Source organism: Netta rufina, assembly GCF_964035555.1.
Source record: "Netta rufina genome assembly, chromosome: 3".
NCBI lineage: Eukaryota > Metazoa > Chordata > Aves > Anseriformes > Anatidae > Netta > Netta rufina.
Window position 1 is genome coordinate 38329168 of NC_140125.1, and position 13798 is coordinate 38342965.

Here is a 13798-nt window from a genome sequence, read left to right on the forward strand (position 1 = left end):
CGATCGGGCTGCACCGAAACCCTGCCACCACTGCGAGGCACGGCCGGGGCGATGCGCTGATCGATACTGCTCGCTCGAGAAAGGAAGTCTCACTCCTCGGCCACACAGTGCCCTGAGTGCTCGTGTCAACCTCGCTCACGTCAGCTGGAGGGAGGCTCACCCGCAGAAAGGTCAAGCTGCCGGGGCTGGAGCCGATGCTCTGCGCGCCTCCGGCTGTTTGAGCGCTGGGAGCGCTGCTGGCCGCTCTTACTGACCCCTCGGTCCCAATCTGCTTCTTGCACCTGTGGCTGGGAGCACCTTTGCTCTGGAGCACTCCGAGGGCTGAGGCTGCTTCTGCTTTGAAGCGGAGCTTGGCTTTGCCTGGGGTCACCTCAAGGAGTGCCCACGCTGCCTGAGGGACTGGGGATGGGGTCCTTCTGGCTACCCCAGGCCATAAAGGGCCACCAGGGCACAGCAGGACCGCCGGCCACATGGCTGGGACAGCACCAGCTGGTGAGAGGTGCGTGCCCGGCTGTGTCCGGAGCCGCTGTGGAGCAGAAAGCCTCCGCTCTGGCTGGGATACGCTGGGGTACTTAATAAATAGCCGTAATTAAGCGTGAGGTGGTAGCTTGGGAGCCCGTTCCCAGAAGTTAACATCGAAACACTTGCTCTTAGCACTTGGGGAGACGGTAGGAAAGCAAACTTCTCATGTGGATGGAAGCGCGGGTGTCGGGAAGCGCCGACGAGCCCTGGAAACGCGCGCGCTGGCCCTTCAGGAGGAGAAAGGTCTCGGGAAGTGTCACGGCCGCTTACGCAATTACAGCACTTTTAACGAAGGCCAGGCCGGGGGGAGATGAGTTTCCCTTCCAGCCTCACGTCTGCTCCTGCCCCTCGGGCAGGCGGCGGGGGGCGGCCGACGGTGACCCCCTAACGCCGGGCCGGGAGGCGCCCTTACCCCCTGCTCCTGGAAAAACACCGCGGAGAGCGTTCCCAGCTGGGGCTTTCAGCCTCCTAATTGCTGCCGGAATCCAAGCAGCCAGAGCCTCGTTTGCCTCGCAACCATCCCGGCCTGCCCTGGCACCTGGGCTGGGCTCCCTTCGTCTACGGCTCGGGCAAGAACGGACGGGGCCGGCGAGCGTGTTGCCTCTTGCTCCGGGAGCAGGGCACGCGTTGTGCAACGCGGCTGGGGCTGCGCGGGTTGGACACGCGCGTGTCGGGGCACCCCAAGCCCGGGGAAGGTGTTACGGGGGGTCCCAAATACCCCCAAATGGCCCCAAAGTCCAAAATGGCCCCAAATCCCAAATGGCCCCAAATGGCCCCAAAGTCCCCCCCCCCAAATGGCCCAAATGCCCCAAGTGCCTCCGAATGTCCCAAATGCCCCCAAATGTCCTGAATGCCCCTAAATATCCCAAATGGCCCCAAAGTCCCCCAAATGTCTCCAAATGGCACCAAATGCCCCCAAATTTCCCTAAATGGCCCCAAGTGTCCCAAATGCCCCCAAATGGCGCCAGATGTCCTCAAAGTCCCCAAATGCCTCTAAACAGCCCCACATGCCCCCAGATATCCCCAAATATCCCAAATGCCCCCAAATGTCCCAGATGGCCCCAAACGGCCTCAAATGCTTCCAAATGCCCCTAAATGGGCCCAAATGCCCCCAGGTGTCCCCATATAGCCCCAGATGTCCCCAGATGTCCCAAATGCCCTCAAATAGCCCCAAATGCCCCCAGGTGTCCCCAAATGTCTCAAGTGCCCCAAAATGTCCCAAACGCCCCAAGTGCCCCCAAATGTTCCAAACGCCCCTAAACGTCCTCCAAGTGTCCCTAAATGTCCCCAATACCCCCCAAACACCCCCCAAATCCCCCAGCCGCCCCCACACCGGGCAGCGCCAGGCGGTCACTCCTCGCCAGGCCGTTCGGGGATCAGGCTCCGCGTGGGGCAGGACGTTGGGGCAGCGGTGTGGTTTTGGGGTGCCGGGACACCCCCCCCCCCCCGGGACCACCCCCTTCCACCTTCCCCCCTCTCTTTCTCCCCGCGCGGGCGCGGCCCCTTTAAATCCCGGCCGCGCGGAGCCAGGGAATCCCTCTCGGCGCGCGTCACCCGCGGCACGGAACCCCGCGCTGGCGTAGCGCGACGCAAATGCCCATTTTTGGCAACGTGCGACAGCGGCGCGTACCAAGCCGCACCTCCAGCGGGGGGGGGGGGGGAGAGCAGCGCGAAACCCTTCCCCGAGCCGCCGCCACCCCGCGGCACCTCAGCGTTTATTCCTCCCCCCCCCCCGCAGCGGGGCGCGGTGGGAGGCTCCGCGCGGGCGGGGCGGGGCGGGGCGGCAGCGCCGCGGGTTTGACGTGCGCGGTGCACATGGTGCGGCGGCGGCGGCGCGGCGCGGCCGGATAATAGGGGACGGAGCGGGGCCGCGCCGCTGGAGCGGAGCGGGGCAGAGCGGAGCGGAGCGGCCGCGGTTATAAAGGGGCGGCCGGGGGCGGGCAGCTCGCTCCGCCCGCTCCGCCCGGGGCCGCGCCGCGCCGCCGGAGGGGCGGCAGTGGCCGGGCGGCGCGCAGGGAGCGGGACATAGGGGGCACGGCTCGGCTCGGCTCGGCTCGGCAGCGCTCCGGCAGCAGCGGCACGGCGCTCCCCTGCCGCCTCCTCCCCGCGCCGCTCCGGGGAGCCGCTCCGCAGAGCGCTTGATTTTGGGGGTTTTGCCTTTTTTCTCCCTTCGCCCCTCGTCGGTTCCCCCTTCTTCTTGTCGTTTTTGAACTTCTCTCGTTTTCCTATTTTTTCTCGCCTTTTCACCTCTCTTTTCTTTTTTTTTTTTTCCCTTTTATTTTCTTCCCTTTAATCTCTTTTTAATTTTTTTTCTTTTTTTTTCTTTTATTTTTTTCTTTTATTTTTTTCTTTTAATTTTTTATTTTTTCCTTTTATTTCTTTTTTCCTTTTTTTTTTTTAATTTTCCTTCTTTTTCTTTTCTTTTTCTTTTTCTTTTCCTTTCCTTTTTCCCCTTTTTTTCCCCTTTCCCCCCTTCCTTTCCCCTTTATTCCCTTTTCCCACTTTTTTTTTTTTTTTTACTTTTTTTCCCCTTTCCCTTTTTTTTTTTTTTTTTTCCCCTCCCGCCCCAAAAGAAGCCCTTTCCAGCCCCGTTCCCCATCAGGGGCACACGCACTCACTCGCACACTCGCACCCAGCCACGCCAAACCCGCGGCCAGGGGGCGGGGAGACGGCGGAGGGAGCGGCGGCTGGCGGTGCGGGAAGGCGGGGACGCGGCTCCCCCCGGCCCGACCTCGGACCATGTACCAGGACTACCCCGGCAACTTCGACACCTCCTCCAGAGGCAGCAGCGGCTCCCCGGGACACCCCGAGACCTACTCCGGCGGCGCAGCCCAGCAGGTAGGGCCGGGGCTGGGGTTAGGGTTTGGGTTAGGGTTAGGGGCTGGGGAGGGGGGGACCCCGATTTTCGCCCTCGCCGCCCCAAATCCCGGCCGGGGGGCTGCGCTGTGCCCCAGGCGGAGCAGGGCTGCGAGGCGCGGCTCCGCTCTCTCTGCCTCCCCTCCCTCTCCTTTACCCAGCCGCTTTTTGGGGTGTTTTCGCCGAAAACGCCCCAAAAGCGGCTGGCTGTGCCTTACAGGCGTTACACAACGGGGCCGGTTATACAAACGCGGCCCATTTCATAACTTGTTTACATCAGCCGGCCTATCCCCACTCCGGGGCTCTTTTTTTTTTTGGGGGGGGGGGGGGGGGGGAGAGTTGCTCTCCCCCCCCCATACCCCATTTCTCCCGGTGCTGTTGCTGTGCGAGCAGCCCCGGCGCGGCTCCGCATCCGTATCCACAAGTCATAGGATCGGTTAAAAAATAAAAATAAAAAATAAATAAAAAATAATAATAAAAAAAACTCCGGCACTAAAGTTTGCCAACCGTACCAGCCCGTGACATTCCTCTCATTAAAGAAGTTTTACCAGAAATGACTCGCCGCCGTTCCCAGCCGCCTCCCAGCGCATCTCGTGGGTGCCCTCTGCGGGCTGCGCCGAGGATGGAGGCTTCCAGGGGCTGCCCCCAGCTCTTCCCCGCCGGCTCCGGGACGAGGTGGGCGAGCGGGGAGGAAAAAGCCGAAAAAAGCTGGAAAGTCGGGGCTCGCCCTCCCCTCTGCCCGCTCAGCCCCGGCACCGGGGTCCGGCACTTGCTCCAGGAGGCTTGGGGAGGCTGGAGGCACCCAGCCCCGAGCCGGCCAAAGGCACTGATGGCTGTTAGTTGATTTTATTTTAATTTTATTTTACTTTTTTTTGCTTTTCCCTCTTATTTTCTGGTGCTGCGCGTCCTCTCCAGGCAGCTGGCGTGTGGGCACCAGAGCCCAGTTTCCAGGGTTGCTGCCCACTCTGGGGCTCGGCGCGGGACGCCGGCTCAGCGCTGCTTTCCCTAAGAGCCTGGGCAGTTTCTCAAGGCCCCCGTCTTTCCCCTCATCCCTGCAGATGTTGTAGATTAGGATCAAATGCGAGCGTTGCCTTTACCCTAGGAACCGGGCTGCTCTGCTGATCCTGGGCTAGGGGGATCTGCAGGACTTTATCGCCACAGAAAATATGCATTGTAGAAATTTTTTTCTTGTCTCTCTCTTTTTTTTTTTTTTTTTTTTTTTTTTCCCAAAGCAAGGAGAGATGCATCAGTGACATGTTTGAGTGGAAACTGTGACTCGGAGCCAAAACTTTGATGCTTTTTAATTATTTTTCCCATAAAACGCAGCGCTGGAACATTTTGCTTTCAAGTTGCGTGTCATGCTGTATCCCTAATCGCCGACTTGCCGTGTGCTAAACATAGACTTGAATAGGAATAATTGGTGTGCTTTTCCAGACGGGCCGACTTTCCCCTGAAATACCCCCATGTGGTGTCCGGTTCTCCTTCCAGGAGACGGTCAACATGGGCGGGCTGTTGGGGGGCCTTTTATTTGTTATGGGATATGTCCCATACGCTCCGGATTTGATCATCGAGTGTTTGTTGAAGTCCCCCTGGGTGGACTTTTCTGGTATTTTTGGGGTGTGTTTTTTTTGTTTTTTTTTTTTTTTCCCTTGGCTGCTTCCGAGCTGGGACGTGCCCCTGCTGCCTGGCCCTGCCCTGCCTCGCTGGAGCCTCCTCGGGGTCGGCTCCTCTCCAGCCCCACATCCTGATGTAGAGCTGGGGCTGAGCTCAGGCTCTTGCCCCCTTATCAACAGGACTCCTCCTCAGTCCTTGTCCAGCTGCTGCTTTTTTTAAGGATTCCTTCTTCTGTCTGTGTGCTGCATCTGTCCCGTGGCGCCGTCGACACGGAGAGCGGAGCCGTGCCTCCGGCAGCCTATCCTGTGCCAGAGCAGGAAAAGCTGAGGGCAGCAGCCTTTTGGGGTGGCGGCGTGGTGTCCTTGCAGGGCAGCTGTGTGGGGAAAGCCTGGCCGGTCAGGGAGCGGTGCGGGGAAAATCCAGCCGTAGCCCAAAGTGCCTGCATCTGAAGACTTAACCCGTCGCAGCAGCGTGCCCTGTAGTTATCAGGGAAAAATACGGCCCTTGGAGTGTTTGGGGGAACTCCGTGGGATATTTTGAGGGATTAGGAAGGAAGCTGGTGGCAGCGATGGGGCATGGCACAGGCAGGGGCTGCATCCTGCCTTGCTCTCAGCCCCGGGCCTGAAAGCAAGCCCGCGGAGCTGCAGAGGGATGTGGCTGGAGACTTGTGCTAGGGGTAGGAGAGTCCCAGGTCAAACGCAGGAGTGATTGCCTGTGGAGTAGCCGCTTTATTAAGAGCGTGGAGCCTGGTGTTTGTGTCAGACATTTGTCTCGTGTGCCTGCCTCGGTGATGGGGCTGACTCGCCTGGCCCCTGCTGGGAATTTGCAGCAGGGTGCTGGAGGCTCCGGTGAGGTGGTGCCGCCATGGAGGGCTCCTCTGGAACCGTGTCTGTGCCCAGCAAAGCACCTGGGTGCGTTGTGCAGCCAGCCACAGCTCTCGGGTGTCGCTGCCAAGAAGGCAGGGCTCGCCCTTCTCTGCTTTTTGGGTGCAGGAGGGCTGATGGCGCAGGTAGGTTTGAAAAAAAAGAAGAAGAAAAAAAAAAAGTGACTCGTGGAGCTGGAAGCAGAACTTGCATCTCTCGACTTGAGCACCTGTGGTTTAACTAGCTGCGTGTTTCCTTCCTCCTGCGAGGCTCAGGTCCCTCTGCAAGGGTGTCGTGGCTGTGGAGGCACCGGGGCTCCCTCTCCTGTGCCGTGGGGGCACGGCCAACGCTGGGCAGCGCAAAGAAGGGGGTTTTCACCAGGAAATTCCTCTGCGGTGTTTACAGCTGGCGGCCCCAGGCCTCCAGAGCCAGCTGGGAGAGGCCTGAGGATGGCATTTACAGAGGCGTGGGGTGAGCTGAGGCTGTGCCAGAGTCCAGCTCCAGGTGAACCCTCAGGTTCTGGTGGGGCTTCTGCCACGGTCTTGGTGCCGCTGCCACCCTGCCTGCATCCTTCCCCCCTCCCGCCTCGCTGGGTGCATCCCTGCCTTCTCTTGTCCTTCCTGTCTAGGTTTAGGGCTGTCCAAAGCTGTGAACTGGCATCTGTCTGCGTGCAGACTGGATCTGCTCTTCTCTGGGCCTTGGCAGCTGGACTTGTGGCTGAGGCTGGCCCCGGCGCTGTGGCTATCAGCACGTGGAGCTCTGTTTGCCGTAGCCTCGCTTTAACAAAGCGCTTGGGCAAGGTGCTTGGCCAGGCACACCCTGAAAAGGAAATCTGTGTTGGGAGAGCTGTCCCTTATCGGGGACGCTTACCTGGGCTGAGGTCAGGCTGATGCAAGGCCCCTCGCGTCCCCGGGAAGCCGCTGTGCTGACCCCAGAGCGCGCGTTCCTCACGGGATCGCGGCAGGGCTCACACGCTGCGGGCCCTACGAGCCCCATCCCTCGCAGGGCGAGCGAGGCATGGCTGGCTGTAAAGCCTACTCTAACCATTGAAAGTCTCCTGAAGGGAGTTCTTCGCAGACAAAAGCATTCCTGCTCCCCTGCTTCCCCCTCCGGGGACAAGCAATTGTTTTCCTGGCAGTGCAGTGCCAGCACATTATCCAGATGGATTTACCTCTGTCTGAAACAAGGTGTACGCATATTTGGGAGGCGATCATTACCTACTGCCTTGGTTTTACTGCTGCCTTGTTTTGTCTAGACAGTGCAGAGAGCTGCAGGGAACTTGTCCGATCTCCATCCCGAGACCTATTTTATAGGCTGCTATTAAAATACATATCCCTGCACGTAACCATCCCTGGGCCGGCTTCCTCGCGGCGAGCACGGAGCCACCAAGCGAGAAGCAAGCGGCCCCGCTGCCCATACCGAGCCCGAATTTTGGGGGAATCCTTGGGTGGAAGGCTTTGCTCTCCGCTGGGTAACAGCATTTTGGAGCCCAAGTTTCTCTTCCTTTTCTTTGGACTGGCAGAGAAGTGTTTTTCTAGAAACTCCTTAATTCCCCTTTCGCCCCACGCCGGAAGGAGCGGTGGGCCCGCGCGGGAGGCAGCTTTGGGGATGCTGGGGAAGACAAGGATGGGGCTGGGGGAGGTCAAAGGCTGTGGTGGGGGCAGCTCGGGGTGCTGCACAGGCACTAGCAGCGGTGCCTTTGCTTCAGGCAGTGCTCTGACCCTCACCGGTGCCGCTCCTGAGGGCCTGGCTGGTTTCTGAGTACGTGCCATGTTCTGCTTTCTCTGATGGTTTCTTCTTTTCTCTCTCCCCTGCCTTTCCTCCTAGAAATTTCGGGTAGATATGCCAGGCTCAGGCAGCGCTTTCATCCCCACGATCAACGCCATCACGACCAGCCAAGACCTGCAGTGGATGGTGCAGCCCACCGTCATCACCTCCATGTCCAGCCCCTACTCCCGCTCGCACCCCTACAGCCACCCGCTGCCCCCGCTGTCCTCGGTGGCCGGGCACACGGCCCTGCAGCGGCCGGGCGTGATTAAAACCATCGGCACCACCGTGGGACGGAGACGAAGGGACGAGCAGGTAAGCACAACGGGGAGGATGACACAGGGCACGTCAGCAGCAGGCGTGAAGATTCCCCTCTGTGCCAGGGGAGTCCCCTGCTGCCTTCTCACAGCATCTCCCGGCCCCACGGGGAGAGCCGAGGTCTGTCCCCTGCTCTGTACGTGCGTGAGGGTTTCTCAGGGTGATGCACGGCGTGAGCTGGAGGGTGGCTTTCTCACTGCTTCCTCAGCGTGCGGCACGACTTCACCAATCTCCATCAAAGGCTTCACACCACGGGGCCGCGTTGCGGCTGGGTTTCAAAAGCAGGTGAAACTCTCAAGTCGAGCCTTGGGTTTCAGTTTGAGTGTCTCTGCCGCTCCAGGCAGAAGGAAACCCCTGAGCTTTACTTAGGTCACTTACAAAACCAATGCCCGAATTACATCAGACGGTGTTTTGTGTCAGAGCTCTGGCCACCTGTGCTGCTCCAGTCCCGCTTTGGGTGCCAACCAGCATCGTGCAGCTCCCCCAGCGCCAACCACCAGTGCCAACCAGCATCAAACAGCTCCCCCAGAGCCCTTCCAGTCTCACAGAAAGCCTCCGGGATGTCCAGGATCTACATCCAGCCTCCCACCACAAGCATGCGATCTCCTGACCTCTTTACAGCAGTGATGCGGGCAGCCCACAGGCGCTGCCATCCTGGTAGTGTTCTCAGAGCTGGGTGGGGTGGCTGCTCCCACTGCTGCCCGTGCCCTTTCAAAGAAACTCTGAGTGATTTAGATCTCCCCAAATCATCCCCAAGCAGCAGTTATGTGGGTCACCACAGAGGAATGTAACAGGACGTGCCACGCATGCTCTGTGCACGAACAAGCTGCTGCGTGAGGCCTGTTCCTAATGAGATGTTGGCCCTACTTTTAGGTTTTTAGGTCTGTTTTGATCCGCAGCCCGATTCTGTTGTATGTAGGGCACCTAGAGGTCCCCTGAAGTCCTGCTTGTGCCAGGCAGGACAAGCCTGAGCCCCACGAGGGCTGGGTGAGGTGCCGGCCTTCCAGGGCCGGTGTCCAAGGCCGGGGAAGCTCTCACGAGAACTGGGGGAATAATTAGCAACGGCTAATTTGTTTGACAAATGCTGCTTCTGTGCTCACAAATTGGCTGTGAAGAGATCACCATATTCTCGGGTTTATTTGTTGTTGGGAGTTATTTGCGGGAGGATGCCTGCCAAGCAATTCCTGGCCTGTGGCTTGTTTGCAAGCCGCTCATTGCGGGTCATTCACATCCAAGTCCTTTTGATCAGACACGTGCTACGGCGGGACCTGGGCGCTTCACCGTGACGCCTTGGCTCAGGTTTCCACTGCTGGTGCTCGTGAGTGCCGAGCCCGAGTGCCTTTTTGGAAGGCCTTGTAGGAAAAGGGCCTGTCTTGATGAACGCTCCTGCCAGCGGCTGCACGCGCGGGGCTGGGACAAGCTACAGCCAGTGCGTGCAGCAGGGGCACCGGCAGTGCCACAGCGAGCTGCTTGCAAACAAATCCAGCACCACTTCCACAATATTCCCTTTTAGACACATTCATGCTGTTCTGCATGACCAAATTAGCGTCTTCAGCCCCATCTTTAAACAGCAGAGCCTCTGAGATAGGTAACTTGGAAATAACTGAAGGCCCCGTGAGGACTAATTTTGGTCCCACTGTATTTCAGTGAGATCTGTGCTTCTAAACCACAAAAACGTTCCTGAAAACTGTCTGCAGAAGAGGCTCCAAGTCAGCCCAGAGTTTGTGTGTGTGCCTAATGTTTTTCCCTGCAATTACTGGTGCACAAATACGCTCTAACCCCACACACCTACAGGGAATCGGGTGCACAGAGCCGTGCAGGGGTACCTGCCGGTGAAATCATTGCCACCGTGCACAGGGGCCCAGGAAAAAAAAGCAGAACAGAGTGAGGGGAATGCCCAGGGGCTGAAGTAAACTCCCTGAAACTGCAAAGATTGAAATTAGGGAAATGAAGCAAACCAAAACAAACCAGAGTTAGAGTAAAACTAACACTGAAAAGAAAAAACGGTAGAAAGGGTTGAATATCTTCTTGCAATTTTGACATCCCCGAAGATACTAAAACTGAAAGCTTTTATGAAAAGAGGTGTTTTCTTCCCCTTCTCTATTGACAAATGCTCTGCTGGCCTGCCTGAGGAGGCTGAAGGGGCCGGCCCCGGTCAGAGGAGGCCGTGGCGTGGGGCACGCTGCTTGCTGCTGCTGGGATTTATCAGACCTTGTCTCCAGGCCCAGAAGCTAGGCCTGACCTCACTAGGTCTTGTGGGCTCCTGCTCACTTCCTCTGGTGTCGCAAGAATGTAACTCTATGGGTTTCTGTGGAATTGCTCCCGATTTACATCAGAGAGGATGTCAGCTGGCCTCAGGAAGCCCTTGGTATCGCTGGAGCCTTGCCTGCTGATGTGAGAAGCGCAGCTTGTTATCTCGCTGAGTGCTCCAAAATCTGAGGTCAGATTTTGGGGTGGTACAAATAATTGTTGCTTCACTGACTTCTTGAGAGTTCTGCTGATCTCTCTCTCCCTCTCCCCCCACCCCATCCCCGACCTTCAAGCTAACAACTATTTTTGTGTGGGAAGCAGCAGATATTTTCTTTCAAGAACGAGGCACTTACAACATCGCGCTCTGGTTTTGCTTAATGTACCACCCAAGTTGTGAAACAATCAGAGCATCTTTTATCTGTTTGGCCTTGGTGCAGATTCACTGTCCTCTTACACAATCTTCCCCCTGCTCCCCGCTCTGCCATCTCCTCACCCTTCTGCTGAGACCCGGTGCTCGCAGAGATACCGTGCGCTTTCATCTTCTGCTGACACCAGTGCAGAGGGGGAGTGCTGAGCATCCTGCTGGATCAGGCCTTTTTTCTGTGCGGTGCGGTTAAATCCTCACAAACTTCAAGGAATGCCTTGCTCAGATCTGATTGTGGGTTTTCTTGGCACTTGCCCACAGCTGTCGCCCGAGGAAGAAGAGAAGCGAAGGATCCGGAGAGAGAGGAACAAGCTGGCAGCTGCTAAGTGTCGTAACAGGCGTCGAGAGCTAACAGAGAAACTCCAGGCGGTACGTGCTCTGCATGCATTTCTCCCTCCTTGTCGCTCGCCCTTCGGACCAGCTTGCAGGGCTTTGCTCTCCCTCTTCTAGCCTGTTTGGGGAAGATGCTGCAAAACACACGCTGCCTTCCCCTTCCAAGGCTGCCTAGTGATGTTGCTCCTATACAGCAGTGGTGGTGAGGGCTCAGCAGCCTAAATTCCTACTGCTGGCTGCCCAGAGCATCTCAGGAACTCTCTTCCTGTGTAGCCTGCCATCTAGCACGCATCTTCCTACCTCTGGTCTCCCTCTGTATGTGAAAATATAGACGCTGCATGCCTCAGATGAAAGCCTTGAGGACAAAAGCACACAAGACTTCAGGATCATCTGAAAGCAGAGGGAAAGGAGGCAGTGTTATGTGCACCTCTCAAAGCCGTGTCATTTAGGCTAACCTCTCTCTGGAGGGGGTAATTGATCTTCTGCCCAAAGGAAGCTCTGCAGAGATGTATGGCTTGGTGCCGTAGGGGAATAACTTATTATGGTAGAGAAGGTGGGGATGACTGCAAGAACTGTGGCACGGGTAATGGACTGACTGAAGAGGAGGCAAGGATGGGTTGTGTTGAAAGAGTCGGTAGGGAAGACTCCAGTACTCCTCTGAGAAGCAGCCCAGGGTTGGTTGTGTTTGATGATGGTATTAAGAATCACAGGAGTGAAAGCACAGCACTCAGCTGTGCTGCTGACTCAAATCTGGGAGGTCCTCTCTGTGTAGAGGAGGCAGGACAGCGTATAGTAAGAATTTAAGGATTCTCATGACTAAACTAATGCAAGTGAGAGGAGTACGAACTGGGAGGTCATATCCTGAAGGACTGAGGGTGAGTATTTCTGTGAGCTCCTCACACAGGAAGATACTAATTGCTCACAGATTGACGATGAGCCACCAGTGGGATGTGACCGTGGGAAAGGTAAATAGAATAATCCTAGGATGCATCGAGGGATGATGATGCAGCAGAAATGAAAGTTTTAGTCCTTTGTACAAGTCGCAGGCAAGACCTCATCTGGAATACGAGCTACAGAAAGAAAAATGGAAACAGTTTAGAGATTACTGTGTACTACCTCTGTCTAGGAAATGAGAAGAACATGACCTAACTCTAACAAAATATGATGAGAAGGGATCTGAGTCCTCTCTGCTAAAGTGTCTGGCAGGCAGACAGCAAGGGCAAAGCAGTGCTTAAGCCACAGAACAAGACAGAGTTGTAGAGGCTGGCTGTGAGAAAACTAGGGCGGGCTCTTGAGAAGACCATTTGTAACCCTTAGATTGGTGAAGCTTGGGAATAGCCTCCTGGTAGACAGAGGGGATTCAAAATACTCGACTAGCAATGACTTGGTGCTTGCTTGGTTCATGACAAGGCTGGGGCGTATCTGCCCATGCCAGCTGGGAACTGGGCTTGGTGGCCCTGTTCTAGGTGAGGAACGGTGCCAGAGCCTCTGATACTGACTTATTTCCCCTTTTGTCTGCAGGAAACTGAGGTGCTGGAGGAGGAGAAGTCAGTGTTGCAAAAAGAGATCGCTGAGCTCCAGAAGGAGAAGGAGAAACTGGAGTTCATGCTGGTGGCTCACAGCCCTGTGTGCAAAATCAGCCCTGAGGAGCGCCGGAGCCCACCCTCCAGCAGCCTCCAGAGCGTTCGGACTGGAGCGAGCGGAGCGGTGGTGGTGAAGCAGGAGCCCGTGGAGGAAGAGATCCCATCTTCCTCTTTGGTCCTTGACAAAGCCCAGAGGTCTGTCATTAAGCCCATCAGCATTGCTGGAGGTTTTTATGGGGAGGAGGCACTCAACACTCCCATCGTGGTGACCTCGACACCAGCCATCACTCCTGGCTCCTCCAACTTGGTGTTCACCTACCCCAACGTCTTGGATCAGGAGTCTCCTCTCTCCCCGTCCGAGTCCTGCTCCAAAGCTCACCGGAGGAGCAGCAGCAGCGGTGACCAGTCCTCGGATTCCTTGAACTCTCCCACCTTGCTGGCATTGTAATCCCCCCGTGGCCCCCCATTGCCAGTGTGTTACACCCCCCGCCCAGCTCCATGGGGGGAGCCCCTCTCCATGGGATTAGAGACAGGCACAGGATCGTTCAAGCACAAGGGCAGCAAGAACAAGGATGGGGAAATGCTGCAGCTCCAGGAAGGAGAGTGAGGACCAACGTCAGCTCCCTGGAGGCAGGAAACGGCAAGGGTGGGACTGACGCACCGGGACTGTTTGGAGAGGGCGACGTCCCCTCTGTAGGGACTGCCTATGGAAACCTCTTCTCAGCCGTAATGGACTTGGGGAACACTCCTGGCCAGGACGGAAGGCGAGCTGCAGACAGTTGCTAGTCGTCCCTTTCCTTTGTGAATTGATCTGATCGGTTATGCTCTGTGCTTAGATCATTCTGGTTAGTTGACCTTACAAGTTCTTCTTTCCCCCTCTCTCTCTCTCTCTCTCTGCTTATCATTTCCAATGTTGTCGATCCCATGACATTTCATCCAGTTGCTTTGAAGTCTAAAGGCTTGTTAGGATCTTTCCTCTTGGGACAGGCTGTGGGAAACTTTGCCCGGGCGGGAGGGGGATGGCCAGGAGCTGGTGGGGGGACCAAGAGGAGCCCAAGGGCTCAGCAGCAAGGGCAGAGCTCATAACTGTGCCCTGTGGCACAGACACAGTGAACAGAGAGAGCAGGAGGCTCGTGTGGAAACCTTTTTTTTCTTAAAAAGTAGATATATCTGTCCCCTGGGCTCCTCAAAAACCAAGTTAGCATCTCAGGGCCAAAGTAGCACCAGAAAAGCTGCTGGGTTGGCACTTACCAGTGTCTTTGGCAGGG

The 13798-nt window shown here is 56.9% G+C and overlaps 1 protein-coding gene across 1 annotated transcript; it reads left to right on the forward strand.

The window, feature by feature from the left end:
* The first annotated feature begins 3127 nt into the window (after positions 1-3127).
* FOSL2 (FOS like 2, AP-1 transcription factor subunit) lies at positions 3128-13490 on the forward strand. The gene is made up of 4 exons (XM_084284030.1): positions 3128-3360; positions 7683-7937; positions 10876-10983; positions 12469-13490. Exons 1-4 carry the CDS (start codon positions 3262-3264, stop codon positions 12976-12978), a joined length of 972 nt encoding a protein of 323 aa, XP_084140156.1. The 5' UTR covers positions 3128-3261; the 3' UTR covers positions 12979-13490.
* Positions 13491-13798: the final 308 nt, after the last annotated feature.